We start from the raw sequence: 25,310 nt of genomic DNA, 5'->3' as shown, positions 1-25,310 counted from the left end.
TCTGTACGGAGGGCTTGGGAGCTGATTTTTTACATAACTATTTACTTCTATGATCGCAAGAAACTTTGCTAATTTTTTATGTTTATACTGTCGATAACGCATGCATACCGCCCTGAAGTGCAATGACACGAAACGGCCGATATGTCTGGGCATTTCGTTCCCTACTTATTTTAGAACTTTGTCAAATCAATCAGTTACTGAAGTGCGAAAAGCTAAAATTTCACACAATGCGCGTGCACATAAGAAACTTCGCCGGACCCCTACCCACCACCTCGCAAGTCTTCCAGTAGAGGCCCCGCCCAAAATTCAGTGCAACTGTCTTCGCGCACCGTGTCTCTCTCAGATCAGGTTACGCAGCTGCGCCACGACCTTCGATTCCTCCAGGGTGTGTGATCCATTTTCAAGCAAACCTTACTATACCAGTACTTCAGACAAAATCGGACTTGCCAGCATCAACACTCAAGGAACTTACTTTACTCCTCTTGTACGAGAAATACAGCGACTGCACGCACGTCTATACAGATGACTCAAATACATCAACCAGTTCCGGTAGCACTGTTATATACCAATAATGGGAATAACCCAACGGTTCATGACTTCCCATGTCACTACATCTACAGCTGCAGAGCTCGCGGCTCTCCGCGACGCACTTCATGTGATAAATGCTCAAAGTCCTCGAAACTGGACAGTCTTCTACGATTCAAGGCCGGCCTTGCAATGTGTGCAGTAGCTTCTCCGACATGGAACTCACGATCAGCTCACGTGTGAAATCGTGGAAGTTCTCCACCACTTGAGAGAAAAAGGCCATGATACCTTATTTTAATGGATGCCAGGTCACTGTGCTACGATTGGAAATGATGACGCAGATAAAGCAGCTCGGACGTCAAATAAGGAAGACCGCTGCGTCCTCATTCCTCTCTCAAGGACCGACGCTGCTAGACAGCTTCGCATTCTTCGCATTCTAGACAATTTCTCCTTAGCAGAGTGGAATACATCACAAAGAAGCCGCACCAGACTTGACAGACTAAATCCTTCACTGCAACTCAGACCTTTAGGTGGACTGCACCAACACGAAGTGTCTCTTCTGTGTCGGTTGTGGCTGGGGTTGCCTTCGCGAAAGCTTTCCCAGCAGTAATTCGGATGGCTGCTAGTCCTGCATGTGATGTTTGCGGATGCGAGGAGAACATTGACCACTTATTGCGTCACTGTCCTCAATTTCAAGCACAAAGACAATCTTTGTCCAACACGTTGAAGAAACTAGATGATCGTCCACTGAGTGAACAGACAATACTAAAGCGCCATCCCACCGATCATCGGCTCAGCGGGCAGGGGAGGCACTTTTGTGCTTTACGTCTGGCTTGGACGAGCGGCTATGACTCAATGATTGTCTGTGTACGTCTCTATGTTCTCTCTCTCTCCCTTCTCTCTTCCCTCGGCGTACGGTAGCCAACCAGACTCTTGACTGGTTAACATCCCTGCCTTCCTTTGATATATATATATATATATATATATATATATATATATATATATATATATATATATAACGCTAAGCCGTTTGCGCGTAGCTCTCAATGGCGTCAAACGGAGAACACCGAAAAGAGAAAGTTGAACTCGTACGAACTGGTGCAAACCCTAACACACGCGGTTGGCAAAGCGCATAACTCGATCATTTCGCAGCATTCAGTGGGACGACTCCTATTTTTTAAGATCAAATATGGCGAAGAGAGCACTTGGCCGTAGCGATAAATGTCGCTGCAGAGATGATACAAATGAGGTAGGGTAATCGCACAGCGAAATCTTGCGATGTACGGTTTCCAATACTTTTTCTCAAGTTGTGAGTTGAGCTGCAGGTTAGCCTGTCTATTTTTTACCTTTGTCTCTGTTAGTTACGAGGGACTTGGATCGTGGGAATCATGGGAAATCTAGATAATAAATATTGGTTGGAACGCGTACGGCAAGCAATGGGAAGTCATGACTGAAAGCTTACCGCTATCTTGTAAGAGAAATATACACAATCACTGCGTTCTGTCTACACTTATATAGGATGCGGAAACTTGGAGGCTAACAAATAAGCTCGAGAAAAAGCTAAGGATCGTACAAGTTGCGATGGAACGCGAAATAATAGGCGTAACGTTAAGGGACGGTAAGAGAGTGGTGTGAATATTGAAGGCGAGCAGAACTGGCCGATGTTCTACTTGAGATTAAGAGGAATAAATTAAGTTGGGCATGCCGCGCAATGTGTAGCACAGGTAACCGATGGTCTATTAGAGAGAAAGTCGACATTAATAAGAAAGGCAGGGGGCTTATCCAGATCAGAAAATATGGTTTGCTACTTTATAGGAAAGAAGGTTGAGGAAGCAAGATAAGAAAGTTGAAAGAGAGGGTGAAAGTGACAGAGAGAACAGACGCACGATCACAGCCGTTCACCCTATATCTGCTGTTAAGAACGGCCCGCTGAGGTGCAAGTTTTGCCAGCCAGTTGCGACAGCGGCGTCAACTTTTCCTGGGACACCACCGCAAACCTCTAGCCACGGCGTCACTAAGTCGACTGTGTGCGGAGAACAATACGCGCGTCCTCGACTCTCCGTCGCTGGAGCCAAGACGAGTTCGACGAAGCAGGCTTTGTGCCTGAACCCGCCATCGCCGATCTGGTCTGCTGTGAACAAGGGATGATGATGATGATGATGATGTGTGGTGTTTTGTGGCGCAAGGGCCAGGTATGGCCAAAGAGCGCCATGTCTGTGCTAATGGGTTTGCAGTGTACCTATGATTACTATGAAGTTGGTGTGACGTGGCTGTAAAGGGGCCTTAATATCTACACTCTAAAGGGCGTAAAATCTGTACAATAAAATTCTGGCGATGACGTATGACTTGTACTATGAACATTTAGATGCATTTAAAACAATGATACGATAGGTAAAATATAGCAGATTATAAGAAATGCCAGAGCACTACTGCCTCCTTAGATCCCTTGAAACACAAGGGCCTGGAGGCATGTGCTATGCAAAACAATTATCGCAGTGGAACCCTCTGGAGAGAGGAAGCGCTACGAATGCATGGGACTAATAACATGTAAGACCACATCTCTGAGGAGACCTAAGACTGTGTCTGTATTAAAAAGCGGTTCTGGACCAAGAAGCATTTCAGGATGTAGAGGAATGTGCTGTCGGTATGCTAATGAAAAATGTTTCTTTCTCTCAGATTCGGCTTCCCGACACTCCAGGAGGACGTGGAGTACGGTCAGCCTCTCCCCGCATCTACCACAGGTTGGAGGCTCACTTCCGGTGAGTAGAAAATTATGGGTGTCAAACGTGTGTCCCATTCTGAGACGACAGAATAGGACATCTGTACGGCGTAATTTTATATTCGAGGGCCAGAGTCCTAACTGTGGCTTTATCAGGTGGAGCTTATTATCCGTTTCCGCGTCCCACATGTGTTGCCAGTGATCTCGCAGCCTCCTTCGCAAGGAAGGCCTCAGATCTGTGGCAGGCACCTGAGCGGTAGGGTTAACAGCTTGCGATGCGATGACGTGGCCATTTCGTCCGCCAGAACGTTACCCTCAATGCTCCTATGGCCAGGCACCCAGCATATAATGATACGCTGGTTAGATCTGTACGCTATACACAAGACGGAACATAGTTCATTAAGTACTGGATTTTTGTGTGTATAGAGTGACATCAGGGCCTTCACAACACTTAGGGAGCCTGTATATATCGCTGCCTTTTGGAGTTTTGATTTTCTTATATGCTTCACAGCAGACAGTAATGCGTAGGCCTTGGCCGTAAATATACTTGTTTTCGGATGTAGTACATTGGATTCTGAGAAGGATGGGCCGACGGCCGCGTACGACACCCCGGCACTAGACTTCGAAGCGTCTGTGTAGAACTCTGCGCAGGAGTGCTTCTGCTGGAGTTCTAGGAAATGAGTTCGTATTTCGATCTCTGGTGCGTGTTTTGTTACTTCTAAAAAGGATATGTCACATTCTATGACCTGCCACTCCCAAGGCGGTAAAAACTTGGTCGGATGCATTAGGCGAAGCTCGAGGAGTGGGACACGCATTTCATCACTAAGCTCCCTCACTCGAAGCGAGAAACGCTTTCTTACAGAGGGGCGATTATAGAAAAGTGTAGTGCAGGTCATATCGTTAACAGTGTTAAAACATGGATGTTGATGGTTGGGTTGTATTTTTAGGAAATATGTAAGGCTGATGTAAGTTCTCTGTAGATGAAGGGACCATTCATTTGATTCCGCGTATAAGCTTTCAATCGGGCTCGTTCTGAAAGCGCCAGTGGCTAACCGGATACCTAGATGGTGAACAGGATCTAGCATCTTTAGCGCGCTCGGGGCGGCAGAGTTATATACTACAGCACCATAATCCAATCGAGACCGAATTAGGCTCTTGTATAGGTTCATTAAACACTTCCTGTCACTACCCCATGTAGTCTGGGATAGAAGTTTCATTAAGTTCATTGTTTTTAGACATTTTTCTTTCAGATATTCAAAGTGTGGGATGAAAGTGAGTCTGTAGTCAAGTATATTACCCAGGAATTTGTGCTCTTTGTTGACAGGTATTTGGTGTCCACACAGTTCTAAGGAAGGATCCGGAAACAAGCCCCTCTTTCTTGTAAAAAGAACACAAGAGCTTTTCTGGGGGTTGATTTTAAATCCGTTTTTGTCTGCCTGCTTGGAAATCTTGTTCAAGCCCTGCTGCACCTGTCTCTCGAATACTGAGAGGTTACAGGATTTGAAGCCGATTTGAATATCGTCAACGTAGACAGAATAAAGAATGGCAGGTGGTAGCGAAGCACGAAGCGTGTTCATCTTCACGATGAAGAGCGTAGAACTCAGCACGCCTCCGTGTGGTACACCTGTTTCTTGTGTGAACGGTCGCGACAATACGTTGCCGCTTTTCACTCGGAAGATGCGATTCAACAAATAGCTTTCAATTATTTTCAGCATATTGCCACAGATGCCCATTTCCGACAAGTCTCGCAAAATGCCGTAGCGCCATGCTGTGTCATATGCCCTCTCCATGTGAAGGAATATTGACATGAAAAACTGCTTGTGTAGAAATGCGTCCCGAATATATCCTTCAAGGCGTACAAGGTGATCTGTTGTCGACCGGCCTTCTCTGAAGCCACACTGATAGGGATCAAGTATATTGTTGAGTTCAAGGAAATGCATGAGTCTGCGATTAATCATTTTTTTTTCAAAAACCTTACACAGGCAGCTTGTAAGAGCTATCGGGCGATAGCTTGCCGCCATGGATGGGTCTTTCCCCTGCTTCAAAACAGGGACCACAATTGCTTCTTTCCATGCAGTTGCAAAGTATCCCGCAGCCCAAATAGTGCTGAAAATTGTGAGTAGTGTAACTTGGGTGACATTGTGTAGGTTTTTGATCATTTCATACATGATTCTCTCAGAACCCGGTGCGGAGCTCTTGCATGATCTCAAGGCAGCTCTGAACTCGGCAATACCAAAAGGACAGTTGTATGGTTCATTCTTTCGACATTTTCTTATGAGTGGCTTACATTCCTCTATTTGTTTGTATTTGAGAAAGGATTCTGTATAATTTATTGGACTTGACACGCTCTCAAAGTGCTCCCCAAGGGAGTCTGCCTGATCTTGCAGTGTGTCGCCCTGTGTATTTACCAGAGGGAGTGAGTACGTTGGTCGACCCCTAATTCTATTTACCCTGTTCCGGACTTTGGCCTCATCTGTAAACGAGTTAATACTCGATAAAAAGTTCTGCCAACTTTCTCTTCTGGCCTGCCTGCGGGTTCTCCTGCCTTGACATTTTACTTTCTTAAAGTTCATAAGATTGCAGTGGGGGAAGCGCGTAGCAGCCCCTACGCTTTGTTCTGTTTCTTACGAGCAATCCTACATTCGTCGTTCCACCATGGGACACGCTGTCTGCATGCCAAGCCACTTCCTTCAGATATGCATTTAGATGCGGCATCTATTATGAACGCTGTAAAATACTCCACAGCCGCATCAATTTCTAAACAAGACATAGCAGCCCATGAGATGGTAGTGAGAGTTCGAAATTTCTCCCAGTCGGCTGTATCTATCTTCCACCTAGGAGCTTGTGGAGGAAATTCATTTTCTTTAGATGTACTTAGCAATACGGGGAAGTGATCGCTCCCGTAAGGATTGCTCGTAACTTCCCATTCGAGTTCGGGCAGTATAGAGGCGGAAAATATACTAAGATCTATTGACGAAAAGGTTCTGTTCGCAAGAGAGTAATATGTGGGTTTTACTTATTTAGAAGGCACGTTCCAGAAGAGAAAAGGAACTGTTCAACGAGACGACCTCGCGCATCGATACGATAGTCTCCCCACAAGGTGCTGTGTGCATTGAAATCGCCAAGAACAACATAAGGTTCTGGCAATTCATCTATGAAGGACTGAAATTCATGTTTGCTTAGTTTGTAGTGTGGGGGTATATAAATCGAGCAAATAGTGATAAGTTTGTTTAGCAAAACAATTCGAACCGCCACTGCTTCAAGGGCCATTCATAGCTGTAAATGTTGACATGCTATGCTCTTTTGGATTACAATTGCAACACCTCCCGATGATGCGATTGCATCATCGCGATCTTTGCGAAAAGTAACATGCTGTCGGAGAAAGTTTGTGTGTTGTGATTTTAGGTGTGTTTCCTGAAGACACAGCACTTTTGGATTGTGTTTGTGTATAATCTCTTGCACATCATCAAAATTCCTAAGATGACCTCTGACATTCCATTGAATGATTTGTGTATCCATGTTGAAAGTAAATAAGTGCTGTGTGTACGGAAAGGGAGGTGATGCCTTAGGTTACAGAGCTCTTTCGAGGCCCTGTAACGGGGGTTCTGCCCTTTCTGGAGCGTTCGAGGGAGCGTCGCCGCTCCTTAGGCGTTTGGTGCGCCTTGAGGACAGGTGTAGTGTCCATTGCCTCTTGTGAGGCGCCGGACACGTGCTCTTGCGAGCGAGAGGTTACAAGAGAGAGTCCTGCCTTGGAGGGCAAGACCCCTGCGCCCACCAGCCCGGAGGTCGATGGGGCACCCTGCGGGATTTGGCTGCGCCGGCTGTTGCCAGCGCTGGAGGGAGCCGGGGATGTTGGGGCAGCCTTAGCAGCGCCCACCTTCGGGGTCGATGGTCCCCTCTGCTGTGTTGACGGAGCAGCGCTAGGTGCAACCGCCGCGGGGGCAGATGGCGTAACTGTGGGTCGGACAGCCGTTGTGACGCTGCCCGTTGTGACGCTGCCCCCTTACGCGCCACATCGGCAAAGCTGCTCTTAGACAGGTATGACACCCGCCTACGTGCCTCTTTGAAAGATATGTTTTCTTTGACTTTGATTGTCACAATCTCTTTTTCTCTTTTCCAGGACGGGCAGGACCGCGAGTACGCGGCATCCTCGCCATCACAGTTGACACAATGTGGAGTGTTCTGGCACGTTTCGGAAGAACGTTCTTTGTCACTGCACTTGGCATATGTCAGCCGGCCTCGACAGTTCTGTGAACCGTGGCCGAACCTTTGGCACTTAAAGCATCTAAGAGGATTGGGCACGTATGGCCTGACACGAAGTTTGATATAACCGGCCTCGATGGACTCGGGGAGGACACTTGAACCGAAAGTGAGTATCAGGTGTTTAGTCTTCATCTCTTTACCATCTCGCCTCATCTTAATTCCCTTAACATTTATGACATTCTGTTCAATGAAGCCCTCCAAGAGTTCAGCTTCAGTGAGCTCTAGCGTGTCATCGTCCGAGACAACGCCTCGGGTGGTGTTCATGGTACGGTGCGGAGTTACTGTTATCTGTGTCTCCCCAAATGAGACGAGTTTCGGCAGTTTCTCGTACTGCTTCTTATCGTGGAGCTCCAAGAGAAGATCACCACTTGTCATTCTCGACGCCTTATATCCTGTTCCAAAAACTTCAGTTAAAGACTTCGAAACAAGGAACGGTGAAATGTTACGCACTAGTTTGTCTGAGTTTTTTGAGTGAATCACATGATATCTAGGAAAGTTCTGGACTTGTCGTCCGAAAAACTGAAAGAGATTTTCGGTGCGCCCTCGTTTGTGAGCGCGATCAAGGAGTTTAGGAAAAGCGTTTTCCATAAGTACAGGAGGGTTTCCGGCCGCGATGCCACCCACCATGGAGCCCAACAGGGGGACGTGACAGGAGTTCCTGCTAGAGAAACCCTGCCAACGCCAGCCGTACATCGCTGCTATAACCAAATACTGCATAACCAAGGCTGGCTAGCTACGCAAGGTTAACCCTTGCCGCCGGGAAACTAGGAAGTGAGAAGAAGTGATGAGAAGACAGGAAAGGTGAAAAAGGCGAGAGAGAAAGACGAAGATTGGAGAGGAGGACAGGAAAAGGCGACTGCCGATTTCCCCCGGGTGGGTCAGTCCGGGGGTGCCGTCTACGCGAAGCAGAGGCCAAAGAGGTGTGTTGCCTCCGCCGAGGGGCCTTAACGGTCCGAACGCCCGGCATCGGCTCAACCCCCAGGATCCTCCTTTCCCCGGACACGGCTAAGCCGCGCACGGCTACACGCGGGAGGGTCCAACCCTCGTGTGCTCGGGTACGTGGTGTCGCAACACACCAAACGTCTGCATACGCAGACGCCCCTGCGGGGGTGAACAAAGGAGTCCCCGAGGGAACATAGTTCGAGGCCCCTTCCCACGCACCGTTCCTGACGTCAGCCCCAAGTTCTGCGAAGACCGTCTAACCTCGGTTGAGGACCGTGAACCTTTGCGGAAGTGTGGGTGTGCAATCCCTGGTGCAAAGATGCGGCTTGTCTATGGTGCCTGGTCGGCCGTTTCCCTCACCTTGGGATCGAGGGGGGACGGAGTGTTTATAAACCGCTGTTGTGCGGCTGCTCAGTGTACTTTCGCAGTCATGCTAGACTGATGAACTGCAACGTCCTGATGTAGATACTGTAAATAAACAAATATTCCTCGTTCTCAATGAGAAGCAGTCCTTCCCTTCAACAACGTCCTCAGCGTAGATAAGCTGGACGACGGCATGGGCCAGCTACCATCTAATTCATACCAGACTCCAATCTTGACAACTGATTACGAGCGATGGGATTGACCCCAATCCTCACAACTAGATGTCAGCGCTGTGATCATCCTACAACTCTTACAACTGACTGACAGCGGTGTCAAGGACTTTGCGACGTGATGCTGTGTCTGCGGTGAGTGCTTGGTTCTTGCTTTGACTCTCTAGGCTTCATTTCGTGGTTGTTCTGTTTAGAACTGTAGGGAAGCAAGATTGTTGATTGTTAGCTAGGTCGTGTTTTCCTAGGTAGATTTAGCGAGCAGGACCAAGGCAGCAAAGCAGCAATCATGGAGTTAAGGACACTGTTGAGAAACAAGTTGTTGATTGTTTGTGAGGAACTGGCCCAAGGGGGAGGCAAGGAAATGCTAAAATCGGAATTGTTGCAGCTAATTTCCGAACAGGCTAGTGAGGAAGAAATCGAGATGGGGTTGGAACTTCTGAAAAAGAGAGAAGAGCGAGAGAGAAAAGAACGAGAAAGGAACGCGATAAAGATTGCCAGTTAAGAAAAATGCAACTTAAACTTGAAAGCAAACGTTTGGAGCTGTCTCAAGGAAGTGAAGGGGCTCTGGGACGATCAAGTGAGACAGAATCATACCGCATAGACAGGCTATTAAAGCCATTTGAGGTCGGAACCGACATAGGCTAGTTCCTATGCAATTTTGAAAGGACTTGCGAGAAGATGAACTTCGGTCCGAGTACATGGCCACAGCGGTTGCTGTCTATGTTGCCGTGTGAGGCGGCGGAAGTAATCGCCAGACTCAGTGCACCAGATGCATATGATTATGCGAAAGTTAAGGTTAGTGTCCTGAAGAAATACCGCCTTTCAGCCGAAGCTTTTCGGCAAAGGTTTAGGAGCACAGGCAAGGAAGATAGCGAGGGTTATCCGGAGTTTGCCTATAGCTTAAAGGCCAAGCTAGTCGAGTGTCTGAAAAGCGCAGAAGCGTACGACAGCAGAGAGAGGATCATTGAATGTATGTGTCTAGAGCAGTTTTACAATAGCATCCCAACATCTGTGAAGCTGTGGGTGGAAGACAGAGGAAATGTAAACACTGTGGAAAGGGCGGTGGAATTAGCCGAAGAGTCCACAACGCGTAGAAAGCTGAACGCCGAGGACGGAAATTGGGACGGTCGAAATGGACCGCGGAAACCATTTCTGTTCAAAAAGGGTTCGCAGACTAGACGATCGGAGCCTGTAGACGTGGAGGAAAAACCCTCAGAAAAGAGCGAGAAGTCCAACGAGGAAACCGTACAAAAAGAGCAAAAAAGAAAATTCGAATTTTTTAGACCGATCCGCTGCTATAAATGCCACAAACTGGGACATATAGCTGTAAACTGCGGGAAGCCTAGAGTAGTTTTTTCCTACGTAGATGAAAAAGACGAGAATATGGAACTTTAAGCCCATATAGTCACGACCTGCAAGTTAATGACAAACCATGCAGGGCGCTAAAAGACCGCACCGCCACGATGGACATTGTGCATCCGTCTTACCTGAAGGTAGATGACTTCTCTGGAGAAGTAACATGGATCAAATAGGTTGTAGAAGAACACTGCGTGTGTCTGCCCATGGCCAAGGTCAAAATCAGTGGACCATTCGGGGAGCTAGTGACCGAGGCTGCAGTTTCCAAATTTTTGTCAGTGCAGTACCCTTACATTTTCTTCCAATCGTTCTAATCGGTTACTGCGTGAAAAAGGGCTTAAGCTGGGAGAGGGCGTAGTACAGGCATTGACGCGAGGCCAAGCTCGTAAAATCGCGTCGCTTCCGGCTTGCAATGCGCAAGCTGCTCCAGCGGAAGTAGCAAAGGAGATAACTTCAATAACCGAATCCGAGCTAGGCTTGAGGATAAAAAAAAACGGTTGAGGAAAGCCTGCCAGCTGACCAGCTCAATGAGAGCGTATCGCTAGGGAGTCAAAGTGCACGCCTGCAGGAAGATCAAGCTGACGCAATCGCAAGCGAGACAGGGTCGTTATAATCACCGGCCTCCAAGAACTTTGATCAGCTCTTACGTGTGGACTGATATTCACTGGCAGCGGAGCAAAAGAATGATGACAGCTTAGCTAAATTACATCACACAGCTAAAGAAGGCATTGCTAGGCGCAATGTGACGATACATGAGAGAGGAGAATTGTATCGGCGCTACAGAGATCGAAAGGTTAGGATTTTAGATCAGTTAGTCGTACCTACTAACTACAGGGATGACCTTTTGCATCTCTGTCATGGAAATGGGTGGTCCGGCCACCTTGGCATAAACAAATCAAAGGAAATATTGCTTATGGAATGCTACTGGCCTGGCTGTTTCAAAGACGTAGAAAACTTTGTAAGATCATGCGACGCCTGCCAGCGCTCGGGTAAACCAGGAGAGACATGGAAAGCTCCACTAAAGGTAGTGCCCTTAATAACAGGAGCTTTCATACGACTTGTGATAGACACGATGGGGCCTCTACGAAAAACAAAATCGGGTTGCAGGTACTTGTTTACCATGCTGTGTCCGGCTACAAAGTTTCCAGAAGCAATCCTTCTGAAAGAGCTCAGCTCCAGCGAAGTAGTAGACGCGCTTTTGATAGTAATTGCACGAGTTGGGATTCCAGCCGAAATTCAGGCGGATCAAGGGTCAGTATTCACCAGCGCACTGACTTCCTCATTCTTGCAGAAGTGCGGGGTAAAAACGATACACAGTTCCGTCTATCACCCTCAGTCAAACAGTGTAGAGAGGTTGCATTCAGTGCTTAAGCGTGTTTTGCGTGCTCTCTCTTACGAGTACAAGGAGGACTGGGAGAACTGTCTGCCAGCAACTTTGTTTGCTTTACGAACGGTTCCACATGAAGCTGCAGGGTTCTGCAGAACTGCAGAACTGCAGCTGCAGAACTAGTGTATGGGCGGACATTTCGTTCTCCACTGAGAATGTTAAGAGAGATGTGGAAGGAAAGAGGGGAGAGTCCAACAGTGGTGGAATACGTGCTAAATCTGCTGGAACGGCTAAGCGCACACCAAAAACCAGTCGGAAAGAACGTGGGAGTAGCTCAAAAGAACGCCAAATTCTTTTACGAAAAGAATGCGAGGCTTCGTACGTTTAACGCCGGAGACCAGGTAATGATCCTCAAACCTTCAAGAAAGAACAAGCTGGAAGTTCACTGGGACGGGCCCGTTAAAGTGTTGCACAAACTTTCAGATACTAACTATGCTCTGAAAATCCCGTTCGCAGGAAGGAGGTGAGGATATATCACTGCAATTTGATGAAGCCGTATGTAGAGCGGAGCGGAGTCGTTACCTATAGCATCAAAGAGCAGGATGACACTAGTACCAAGCTTAAGGAGTATAAGGCGACCTCGAACTCTGAAATCGGCCTAGAAGAAGCAGTGAAACATTCGGTAAGCTCGCACGCTCTTAGACCCGAGCAGCTAAATGAGCTAAAAGGGGTGTTAGGGGAATATCTCGACCGATTCAGCGATTGCCAGGGAGAACCGAACTAATAAAGCATGAAATAGAGCTGACATCAACCGAACCCGTAAGATCAAAGCCTTACAGGGTGTCTCCAAGACAGAGAGAGATTATGGAGGCAGAGATACAGCGCATCCTAGAGTTGGGAGTTATTGAGCCCGCTGAGAGTGACTACACGTCACCCCTAATACTGGTAGAAACCCCTTACAAGGACCCTCGTCCATGTGTTGACTACATGAAGTTAAATGCCATCACTAGGAATCAGCTGTACCCGACACACAAAATTGAGGAACGAATTGAAAGAGTTAGCGCTGCTAAAGATATTTCAACTGTAGATCTCGTGCGCGGGTACTGGCAAGTTCCCCTTTGAGAAAGCGCCAGCCACAGTAATCTCACCTATAGGCACTTTTCGCCCTCTCCCGCTCAGCTTCGGTCTGAAGAACGCGCCGTTTAGCTTCTCCAAATTAATGGATATTGTCCTAAGAGACTTGCAGGAGTTCGTCTTGCCATATCTTGATGATCTAGCAATTTTTCGGACAGCTAGGAACAACACGTATCGCACCTCAAACAGGTGTTCTCACGGTTGAGGGAAGCCGGCTTAATGATGAAAGCGGAAAAGTGTAGATTTCGTTGTTCACAGGTTACTTACCTGGGCCAGGTTGTCGGCCAGGGCACGAGACGGCCGGCCGAGCTGAAAATGGCTACGATTGGAGAATTTTCGATTGGAGAATTTTTGGGACTTGTGGGGTACTATCACAGGTACATTCCGAATTACTCGCAAATGGCAAGTCCATTAACGGACGCCCTCCGAAAGGGAGCACCGAGTAACGTACACTGGGATAAGGACATAGAGAACGCTTTCCTAAGTTCGAAAACGCTATTGGTTTCTCGTCCTGTGCTTTGCGTGCCAGGCTACACAAAGGAATTCATAGTTCAATGCGACGCAAGCGACAGAGGTATGGGCGTGTTGCGTAGTCAGGTTGGCGACGATAACGAGGAGCATCCTATCCTCTATGCCAGCCGTAAACTAACTGTAAGAGAGGAAGCATACAGCGCTTCAGAGAAGGAATGCGCTTGTTTAGTTTGGGCCGCCCAGAAGTTTTCGTGTTACTTGTACGGAGCGAAGTTCTTCTTCGTGACCGACCACTGTCCTCTGACGTGGCTCAATCAAATGTCACACAAAAATGGCCGCTTGCTCTGATGGGGTCTCCTCTCCAAGAGTACAACTTCTCCGTTAGATATAAGAAGTGAAAGTTGCATAGCAATGCAGATGGTTTGAGCAGGCTAATTTGAATTCTGCATTTAACGGCCCCGCCTAAATTTTACGGTTACTATTTTTAATTTCGTTAAGCCAAGAAGATCCCCTCTCATTTAGCAGGATTCCCTCCATGATTGCTGAATTTGTCAGCACGAAATTGCTTCAAAAATTGGCATAGCGAAATGCAGCATTTTTTGTTTTTACACCTATGTATTCTTTGAAGCCTAGCGGGTCTAAAGTGAGATCCAAGGTACGTTATCTCGGCGCAGGGCCCTGTTGTGGGGTTCGTTTTGCAGTTTCCTGTCCTTGTTGGATTAAAAGGACGTCTTGTTGGGCGAGTTGGTCACAATTCATCTTGTCTACTGGGCGCGAAGACACACACGACACATGGAAGGAGACGGGACAGAGCGCCACTTACAGCAGCAGCAGCAGCAAACGACTTTATTGGGGTCCTGAGGAGCTAAGCGGGGGCCTGCAGGTCCCTACCTAGCCGTTGGCTATCCCCATGTCGGAACAGAGAGGCCATCCCTCTCCGCTCGTTCACGGGCCCTCTGGACTTACAACTGCTTTTATTCGGAGGCACACCACACATATACCCGTCATAGACGCATGGACACAATCACATCAAGATTGATATGGAAGCTCACTGGTTACAACTGCTTTTATTCGGAGGCACACCACACATATACCCGTCATAGACGCATGGACACAATCACATCAAGATTGATATGGAAGCTCACTGGTTAAATGTTTCTTTTCAGCCATATAAAAAGATATTGACGCGTCGCTGACGCACATGCTTCCTTTATTTCCGATAAAGAAAGCTTCAATCACTTCCCGTGCTTTTTGATCTTTACTTTTCGCCAGAATTCGCGCCCCTGCAAAACATGGCTCGCAAGAGCGTGATGGGCAGGACTTAATGAGTTTGGGAATGTTTGGCCCTTCTTTATCTTGCTCTACATTTCTCTCATGTTCTCTAATTCGGTCGTTAACGCAGCGCCCCGTATGCCCTATGTAGGAGCGGCCGCATGAGAGGGAGATTTCGTACACAACGCCTTCGTTGCACTTCATGAACGGTCGTGCATGCTTGGTGCCGCATCCATTTTTATCGTCTCGTATTTTTTCGATACGAGAACAAAGGCTTCGTAGCTTTCGGGGCGCTGAAAACACAAGCGGCACCCCATGCCTGCTAGCAACCTTCTTTAAATTGTGGGCCATCTTGTGTTCATAGGGCACCACCACAGGCCTCACCACCTCATCTCGACGGGGATCTTCCCCAGCTCTCACAGCCGCACTCTTCATTTTTTGTAGCAGGCTTTCAGCGACTGCCATCACAATCGAGTCAGGGAATCCAGCTGAAGACAGCCTGGTCAATTTGGTCTGGAAGCTAGCTGCATCTTGTGAGGCCACGATTTCCCGAGGGCGGATTGCAGGCAAAGTGAAGCTATCCCCCGTTTTATTAATTTCGAATGGGCGGAGTCGTATGGCAGAAGCCCTTTCTTTGCACGAGGTGCATATGCCCAACAAACGCGATCCGCACAAAACTCAATATTTATATCTAGAAACTGTAGGCGGTTCCCCTCAGGCACTTCAATGGTGAATTGCAAGCCATTTCCATGTTGTCTTTCCATGTTGTCATTTCCATGTGAAGCGCATAAGTAGGATCCTCAGGTCTGAACTCTGGTGTCATATTCGCCTGCTAAACGATCTTCTACGCGTCGCCTGTCAAAAACAATACCCAACCTGGCTAGCTGAGAAGAATTTTCGGTCCGTTAAGAAGTCAGCTTCAAGAATGACTGAACAGCTCTGGGTGTGCATGCTAGACAAATTGCTGCAGGAAAGAAATAAGAATAAGAACCAAAGGAGTTGGGGTGGGTTGGTGGTTGAGGGGGACATTCACCTACCCGATGAAATGTCATCTGTTCTGGAGAAAGGACCCAAGTATGGACTTCAGCCGCAAGTGCCACCGCATGAGCTGCTTGCCATCAATCGAGGAAGCGCCAGCAAGGCCGAATCGGAGGAACAAGAGACGGGCCTTCTGGAAAGCGTTAACTGCCTTTTCAAGTCCGGCTACCAGGGGCGTTCACGTCAAAAGGAAACTTCAACTGGAGCCATTGTGACCTACTTCAGAAACAACCACCTCAGGCTCTTACAAGCCGATAAGGAGGGAGGGTTTGTCATGTTATCTGAAGGCAAATTTTCGGAAAGAGCTGCGCATGCACTAGAAAAGAATTTCGCGCGTGTCAAAGTTAAAGCAACTAGAGTTGAGAGCAGAGCTGTCGCACTATGTGAGCAGTTTGGTTTAGACCGTCTTGGCAAACAGATAGGAAAAAGCAAAAATAATGCCTTGAAAGCCTTCTTTTCAGTAAAAACGCATAAGCAAGGTATGCCGTTTAGAACAATAGTCACGTAAAAAGGGTCGTGGCAGAAGGAACTAAGCCAGTTCTTGTTGAAACATTTGAGCACACTTGAAGTAGACGACCCATTTCGTACAAAGAAATCTGACGAAGTTTGTGACTTCTTAAAATCGTAATGTGATGTTGGGCGCGCCTTTTCCGTCGATGTGGTGGATTTATTCTACTCTATCCCTCACAAGGCCCTGTTTACTGCCGTTCGAGAGTGTATAGAAAAAAAACGAACCCATTTCCTTTCAGAACAATGCGGGAATTTCCGTTGACGATTTTTTAACCCTATTAGAGTTTTACTTGCAATCGACTTTTATAACATTTGACCAGCAGTTTTTTCTGCAGAAAGCCGGCATTTGTATAGAATACTGTGTGGCGCCAGTATTGTGTAATATTTTTCTCTCACAAATGGATCAAGTTTTACATCAGGTTTTACCGGCTAGGCACGTTTTAAAAGTTCTTAGATACGTGGATGATTTTTGATATTTTTTAGTAAGGACGGAAGTTTGAACTTCGAAGAGAATGTGCATGATATTTTATCCATATTCCGACAACATGTAAATGGCTTGCAATTCACCATTGAAGTGCCTGAGGGGAACCACCTACAGTTTCTAGATATAAATATTGAGTTTTGTGCGGATCGCGTTTGTTGGGCATATGCACCTCGTGCAAAGAAAGGGCTTCTGCCATACGACTCCGCCCATTCGAAATTAATAAAACGGGGGATAGCTTCACTTTGCCCGCAATCCGCCCTCGGAAAATCATGCCCTCACAAGATGCAGCTTAGCTTCAAGACCCAATTGACCAGGCTGTCCACAGCTGCATTCCCTGACTCGATTGTGATGGCAGTCGCTGAAAGCCTGCTACAAAAATGAAGAGTGCGGCTGTGAAGGCTGGGGAAGACCCTCGTCGAGATGAGGTGGTGAGGCCTGTGGTGCTGCCCTATGTACACAAAATGGCCCACAATTTAAAGAAGGTTGCTAGCAGGCATGGGGTGCCGCTTGTGTTTTCAGCCCCCCGAAAGCTAGGAAGCCTTTGTTCTCGTATCGAAAAAATACGAGACGATAAAAATGGATGCGGCACCAAGCATGCGCGACCGTTCATGAAGTGCAACGAAGGCGTTGTGTACTTAATCTCCCTCTCATGCGGCCGCTCCTACATAGGGCAAACGGGGCGCTGCGTTAACGACCGAATTAGGGAACATGAGAGAAATGTAGAGCAACATAAAGAAGGGCCAAACATTCCCAAACACATTAAGACCTGCCCATCACGCTCTTGTGAGCCATGCTTTGCAGGGGCGCGAATTCTGGCAAAAAGTAAAGATCAAAAAGCTCGGGAAGTGATTGAAGCTTTCTTTATCGGAAAGAAAGGAAGCATGTGCGACAGCGATCCGTAAATATCTTTATATATGGCTGAAAAGAAATATTTAACCAGTGCGCTTCCATATCAATCTTGATGTGATTGTGTCATTGCGTCTAAGACGGGTATATAAGTGTGTGGTGTGCCTCCGAATAAAAGCAGTTGTAAGTGGCACTCTGTCCCGTCTCCTTCCATGTGTCGTGTGTGTTTTCGCGCCTAGTAGCCAAGATGACCTTGTTGGATGTTTTGCGGCGATGACATCATTACACAAGTGGTCACTGCGAGCCAAGGCATCACGCCCTGGCCACCAGCCATTCTCTTCCTGCCCAGCGGTTGTCAGCGCTGAATAGTCGAGATTTTCCGGGCCATGAAGGCGCTGTTAAGAACGGCCCGCTGAGGTGCAAGTTTTGCCAGCCAGTTGCGACAGCGGCGTCAATTTTTGCTGGAACGCCACCGCAAACATCTAGCCACGGCGTCACTAAGTCGACTGTGTGCGGAGAACAATACGCGCGTCCTCGACTCTCCGTCGCAGGAGCCAGGACGAGCTCGACGAAGCAGGCTTTGTGCCTGAACCCGCCACCGCCGACCTGGTCTACTGTGAACAAGGGAGTCCCCGAGGGAACGTAGTTCGAGGCCCCTTCCCACGCACTGTTCCTGACGTCAGCCCCGAGTTCTGCGAAGACCGTCTGACCACGGTTGAGGACCGTGAACCTGTGCGGAAGTGTGTGTGTGTAATCCCTCGTGCAAAGAGGCGGCTCGTCTATGGTGCCTGGTCGGCCGTTTCCCTCACCTTGGGATCGAGGGGGGACGGAGTGTTTATAAACCGCTGTTTTGAGGCTGCTCAGTGTACTTTCTCTCGCAGTCATGCTAGACTGATGAACTGCAACGTCCTGATGTAGATACTGTTTATAAACCAATATTCCTCGTTCTCGATGAGAAGCAGTCCTTGCCTTCAACAACGTCCTCAGCGTGGATAAGTTGGACGACGGCATGGTCCAGCAACCATCTAATTCATGCCCGACTCCAATCTTGACAACTGATTTCGAGCGATGGGACTGACCCCCCAATCGTCATAGCTGGATGTCAGCGCTGGGATCGTCCTACAACTCTAACTCTGCGCAGACTATCACAGCACATGATCACTAGCGGCACAACGGACATGAATTAAGGCTAAGGCCGTTTGTACTGATCTGTTATCAGCTTTGCCAATGGCTCCTTACCGTTGTCAGACTAAACGCCGCACACAATAGCCGCGTGACACCGGGGAGGAGCCTTGCGCCGATCCTAACCCTCTTGCATGCGTAATTATGCGAACGACAATCAAAATTTGGAGCGGGATATCTCAGAGTACGGACATGCTAGAATTCTTCAAACTGATAGTGTGTAAAAACAGGACTAACTTTTCAATGCAAAGATACCCAGTTACTGCAGTCAACAAAAAGTTAATTATTCAATTTTAGTTAGTTAGGCTGCTGACCGCGAGAATTATCATCTCACTTTGTGTCCCCCTGCCCCCATAACTTATTTGCACAGGTGGTCTTCGCGTGCCGCCAAGTGCCTAACTTTAAGAAAATCATAAAACTTAAGTTTAAACACCTTGTACATCAACAGAGCAAAAGTACTTGCCTGATGAGCCTTCGAATCACTGCGATTAGAAAGACGAGGGGTCCACTCCTCTTTTGCTTTGTGATAGCAAGGCACAGCAAAAATCCACTGCAACGCAGATACAGAACTTGCTTGCACCCATAGTCATGTGCAATAGTGATCGTGGCAATCAGTCGCTATCTTCGGCTTTATTATGAATTATTAAACAAATTCTTACGTTCTTGATAATATATAACTACTGGAAAATTACTGTCTGCTTATTGTTAACCGGAATAAAGAGCACCCCATCCAACACTCCTAACAACCGGTTAACTGCAAATGGAAAAATACACAATAACTGAAACAGTCGCGATGTTAGAGTAACTGTAGGCGTGTTCCTATACTAGTATACTTTACGGTTACAAATAACAAAGATTCTTTACTTCCGCAAACTAGGTTGCTTTGTTCTCGTTCCATCGGTGCCATATTGCAAATACTTTATGAAAATGCTGCTAAAATCTTAAAGCCTTGATCGCACTCGTTTATTTTTCGATAATATTGTTTTTTTTACTTTAGTAGAGACGTGGAGCAGAAATATTAAAACTCGTTTCTTTCAGTGAGATACGGTTCACTTGCCTGAGAAAGAAGAAAGTGTCAACGCTGTCGAATGCCGACGTCACTATGTGTGCTCCCCATTGATCGGTAGCGATCAGAATGTTTAGCAGGCGTCCTGAAAGTAAGAAAAGCATAAAAAATCAGAGGATACCTAAGCACTTCTTATGAGTTGTGAATGCGAAAGCATTAATGTCCAATTGAACGCCGTTGAGCAGTCCTTCGAATTATACAGGGTCACCCAACTAGCGGGCACCAAGATTTAAAAATATGCAAATGCATCGTAGCTGAACAGAACCAATGTAATGTTATTTGCCATCGCTTGCAGACACTCATATTATTTTTACATTCCACCTAATTACATAATTTGTCTTGACTGATTAGACAACTTCTCAAATATTATACTTGAATGAAAAGTGTCAATCAGAAAATGTTAGAGCAACATGAATAACTCCCGATACAGCTTTCTCTTCCTCAGTACATGCTACATAAAAGTGTTTTTCCGAGCGTTCCGAGCGTGTTTTTCCGAGCCCGCGAATACACGTAATATTGCCACACGACTGGCCACTCGAGGCTACTTGCATGGATTCCCAAAGTGTATTCGCAAAACTTGCGTCTATTAAACTCAATGGACCATTTGATGATTTCGCATCAATAACCAAAAAAAAATCTAGACTTCAGAAGAGTTCGCTTGTGCAGTCTCTTAAACACAACATATTCTTTAGGAAGAGGGGGCTTAGAAAAAGGCTACATTAACCAATCAAATATTGGTAGGCAGCTCTAGAAAGGGTTCAGCCATGTTATGGTCAAATTTTGCCTACCTTACTAAATGTGGTCCGACATCGTCGGTGAAGTGAATCATAAACTTTTTTCTAATTGCAGTAGAGCACACAAAATAATTCTTGTTTGGCACTGCAAACAGCTTTAGCTAGCCCAACTACCACGATTTCAGCAGTATGGGGACGGTTTCTGCAGCTTGCTTTTTAGCTGCCCACCTACAATGCGCACATAGTAAATTGGAGGGTGAGCGATCGTCTACACAGAAAAGTCGAAGACAGCACAACAATCGAGCAACTTTTCACTCAGGCGAGCAATAGCAATGATACAGGGGTCAATGGTGGTGAAAGGGCAAGGGAGGAAACCAGTAACACATGGGAAAAGAGAAAGGAGATGGGGTCTTCTGCAGCTAGTGCAGTTACTGGTCTCGCTCAAGAAAGATACTTGATAATATACGACGCAAGAGGAAGCCATCAGCATTGTTCTCTCTCGCAAGGACAAGCCCACACCAGTGCTGCTTAGCTTCAGAGATCTGATGATAACAGGCGAAGCCCTCAGCAGCACGTTAGCGGAGAAGTTTACTCAGTGGATGGCAGATACTGCGTTTGATAGAATGTTGTGCAAGTAGTTTACGGGTTCTGCAAGGAATGTTGAAGGTGCCGTCGCCTTTATTAAAGTGCTCCTTAAAGCTCTAAATTTTATTTTAGATGAGTTGCTGTGAGCGAACAGCTCAACATTTCTACTTAAAACGTTTCACATGCACATGGGAAACCATGTGCACTTATCACCTATCACTGAATACATTTGGATTGAAAAGTGTTAATTTGGGGGAACATTCGTTGTTTTATCTCGGTTGCTGCTAGCACGACACCTGTGATTTGCGCCACGTTAGGGGGAGGAGGGAAGGCTGTACCCCTCTTCTCTCTTTCTTCAGAAAACGCTCAGGTACTAAAACTCACTGGGCGTCGTTATTTCTTGGTGTCTCCATCTCTGCTTACCTCAAAATTTGGTTGCGATCCTGCAAGGTCGCACATGTCTACCGGTTTCTTTACGCCGGGACACTTTACAAGGGCCCAATGCACGTTTGTAATACCTACTGGCGACAAGCATGCTGCACGTCTAGGTAGCGCATTGTGTGCTCGCATGTGTCCTTGAGGAGGTCGACCAAAAGCGCCACACGTGTACTTCACACTGCGGCTCGTTGTGTCTTGCACGAAATGTGACCTCTCCGATCCTATAACTTAATGCATTACCAAGTGTGCAGCAGGCTTTCGCCTTCACGTGTTGCAGGTGTTTAGCATGCTGCCGAACTTTTTTTCTTGAAAAAGTGAACAAATGGGACGTATACGTTCATTCAATTTTTTCTTGTGACTTCTACCCGTCTTTTCTCGCTTATTCTTCTTCATATAGTATCTGCGCGTGCAATAATATTGAAGTATTCACGCATTACTAAAATTAATTTTACAAACTGAACAGAAATACGTGCACAAGAGCATTCAAGGGGCAAATCTACTGTAAAGCTTAGCCATATTGCGAAAGACTGGTTATATCTAGCCGTGAGCCATGTTCCGTGCTGTGCAGAAAATTAGGCATAATCATCTCGTAACTATATTCACTAATTTTACCTCCGATTATAAAGTCATTGCTTGGAAATTTCATAGCCACTGCTGCAGTGTTGCACAGCACCACTTTTTTAAAATAGTTGTTCAAAAGCTCCCAATAATGCGACGTAGCTTAGAAGCTTGAGAAAAATGCTTGAGAAGGACGCCATAGCGAGCAATGTGATGAAAAAGGATGGGCGTTACGTTAAATCGACACGAATACAGCAATATGCATTAAAGAGAAGACGACAGTATCTAGCATTTTGGCTGCCACTGCGCGGAACTGACGGAGTCTGGAAGTATGGTAAGGCAGATAGCCGGTGGACAATTAAGATTACACAATGGATGCCAAGAGAAGGGAAACGTGTCGTGGACAGCAGAGGGAAAACTAGGAAATTTGCGAAGGTGACCTCATCGTGAAGGATAAACTAGCGCAAAAAACACGACAGCACCTTATCCTATCATCTTGTTTTTCCGTTTTGTCTCTTCGTGCTGTGCTCTTAAGTCAATGCATTTTTTAAAGGAAATCCAAATGAACCAACTAGCGCCATCAATAATTTCAAGAGAGCGAAAAGAGACAACACGAGCGCTATTCTTGACGGACATCTAAGCCGAGGGAACATAAAACAGAGCCTACAGTCTAATAATCAAACTTCCTTACTGGTGAAGTGCAGGCTAGTCTTGCTCTCCTTTCTGTCGTTTGCGCTTTTTTATGCTTGACAACGCTACACCAATAGGCCTGCACTTCTGGACTTCTGAACATGGTGTCAACTAGAACAAGACAGGGGTAATTGGAGATCGCTGGAACAGGCTTTCATCTTGCAGTGAACATAAATACGCTGATGATTATATGTACGACGTAGCACGATTGCGCTGATGCTTCTTAAGGCGGGGATAGTCCAAGAGTCTTGGCCGGCACTTTGCTCAGTCCTGAGCATCTCTTTCCATGTCAAATATGTCACCATGAGTCAGTCAGTCGAGTCTCACAGAAATGTGAAGACTATGCGCAGCATCTTTTCTGCCCATTGTCCGCGGTCCTTCCCGGTTGACAAACTGTTCAACACGTTTATGAGGAAACGTCCTTCTTATCCAGCAGCAACGAAGCCACCTCTATTTCGGAGAAAAACTCGTGCAGGACGATATGAAGGGCTCTATGTGGCGCACCTCATTTCAATCAGTGCAAGACAGAAACACCACCGTTGAGTTTTAACTTCCGTTCAGGAGTGTAGGCTCATACTGCTCTTGTTTGTTATAAGAAGATGGCTTTCGTGCGGCTGTCATTTTACAACGCAGTATTGATTCAGTAGCTTCCAAGGCGAGCGAAAGTGGCAACGAATTGTCTCTTTGTGGAAGTAGCGATTCACCAGAGCTCTCACTGAAAGCTCTTCGTTGGCGAGAGGATGGGCTTTTTTGTTGCCAGTGGCACCAGCGTGCGACGTATACTCTCAAACAATATCTTACTCCATTTATTGGCGATTTCTTTTTGCGAAGCCAGTGACTCAAGACAACTTCTTTCGAGGCACGGCACGAGATAAATGCTGAATTGCTTTGAGTCCGACGGTATTACAGCTTTTTGCGCTGGTGCGTTCTTCAGTTTGTGAAGAACAGCAGCCTTAGCAGTACTTCCTTCAATAATGGAAGAAACTAAGTGGTCCAGACAGCAAGACCAAGTACTACAGAGAGATGGGATTCAATGTGCAGAGGCGCAGCTATCAGTATCCGCACTGACCGATCCGTCCATGTCTACATGTAAGTGGGTGGGATAATTGGTGTACAAGTACTTGACCACCAGGTAGTGGGCCTCAGATGAATATGTGAACAACTTGGACTACGACCAAGGAATGTTAAGGAATGTTAAGGTTGCAAATCGCGTCCTGCAGCATCCAAGACAGATCAGATTGTTGCCCTCGTTTTCGATGCTTGAGATCTAGGTCTCCCAGAGTATTTAGTGCAGCTTAGAAGTTTTCTGAGAAAAGCTTTCCTGAGAAAAGAATCACCCAGCCGGAGAAGCTGAGTCAGCAGCACAATGGAGGCGAGGAGACGTAAAGATAGTGATGGCCTCGTATTTGACTTTCTTGCTGAGGCTGCCTGGGGAGCACTCACGGACAAAAGGGGACCTTTCTTACGTATAATTTCTGGGCATTCATATTAGGTCTTTGATGAACACTTCAGTGGCAGTTCGTAAATTATCTAGCTGCTCACTGGAGTGCTGTGTAGTTTAAGCATCGATCTTAGGTGGTTGACGCTGCGCACGCCAGCACTTATGTGGCGTACGTCAAGCCACTGCGGTAATATTTCTGGTGCATAGTCACGAAAGGAATAGTCCGAATAGTCGGGAAATGGTTGACAGATGTCTGAAGATGCTGTAACTGTTCGTTGGTCAATTCTGGCTTGCTCCTCAAATGTTGTCAATTTAGGTCCAACTGGCAGGGTAACAGACTCCGCAGAAGAGTTTACTGTCCACAAGAAAGCGTGCCCGGCAATAGCTTGAACAATAGATCGAGGGACAAACACATTCTATTTAATCGCGTTGTTATTATCTTGCTCGGCAAGAGCGTGGCATGAGCCCATCCGGACACCTGAAGGACTCAAGGGGACAAACATGGCTGTCCGACCAGGCAGAAACACATCTTGAGACAGCGAAAACACATAGGCTTGATTGGTCTGGACCAAATATGACGATTGACCAACGTGCTCCGTAGTGAAATATATTCAGTCCCACAGACGTCTAGCACTGCATTGCAGGAATTCTATGCCTAAAATAACATCATGAGTTGCGTGGGCCAATACAGGGAACTCGCATCTAAAACTCTGTCCTCCGATCGCAACCAAAACAAAACAAGCACCAACGGGCGCAACATTTCGCCTCTAACTCCACGAAAAGTTTCTTTGCGATTCCACGCGAACATAACTTTCTGTCCTAAGCGTTCTTTGAAGTGAAGACTCATAAAAGAAATAGAGGAACCCTGTCGACAAGAGCAGTAGTATTCACACCGTATATACACACACACGCGCACACACACGCGCACACACACGCGCACACACACGCGCACACACACGCGCACACACACGCACACGCGCACACACCTTGTTCTTCAGTATAATAACACATAGAGCAATTGGTGAGTCTAACCGTCCCGCGACTCCACCTCTATAGGCTGCACCAACTAGATTCTTAGCTGCGGCGTGGAAGGCGACCCACATCGCGTGATTGGTACGACCACTGTTGCCGCAGAG

At 46.9% G+C, this 25,310-nt stretch overlaps 1 protein-coding gene across 4 annotated transcripts in view; it reads right to left on the bottom strand.

Moving 5' to 3' along the window:
- The window catches only part of LOC142590566 (nose resistant to fluoxetine protein 6-like), a 109,751-nt gene that overhangs the window by 39,704 nt on the left and 44,737 nt on the right, over positions 1-25,310 (bottom strand). For all 4 annotated transcript variants that reach the window (XM_075702847.1, XM_075702848.1, XM_075702849.1 and 1 more), the window contains 2 exons: positions 19,720-19,813; positions 19,126-19,212 (listed from right to left, as the gene is read on the bottom strand). In XM_075702847.1, the coding sequence (XP_075558962.1) occupies positions 19,126-19,212; positions 19,720-19,813 (181 nt within the window). The remainder of the gene's footprint in view (positions 1-19,125; positions 19,213-19,719; positions 19,814-25,310) is intronic.

The sequence above is a fragment of the Dermacentor variabilis genome, chromosome 8, assembly GCF_050947875.1.
Source record: "Dermacentor variabilis isolate Ectoservices chromosome 8, ASM5094787v1, whole genome shotgun sequence".
Taxonomy (NCBI): Eukaryota; Metazoa; Arthropoda; class Arachnida; order Ixodida; family Ixodidae; genus Dermacentor; species Dermacentor variabilis.
The sequence above is the reverse complement of the archived record's forward strand: the minus strand, read 5'-3'. Positions and strand labels throughout refer to the sequence as shown.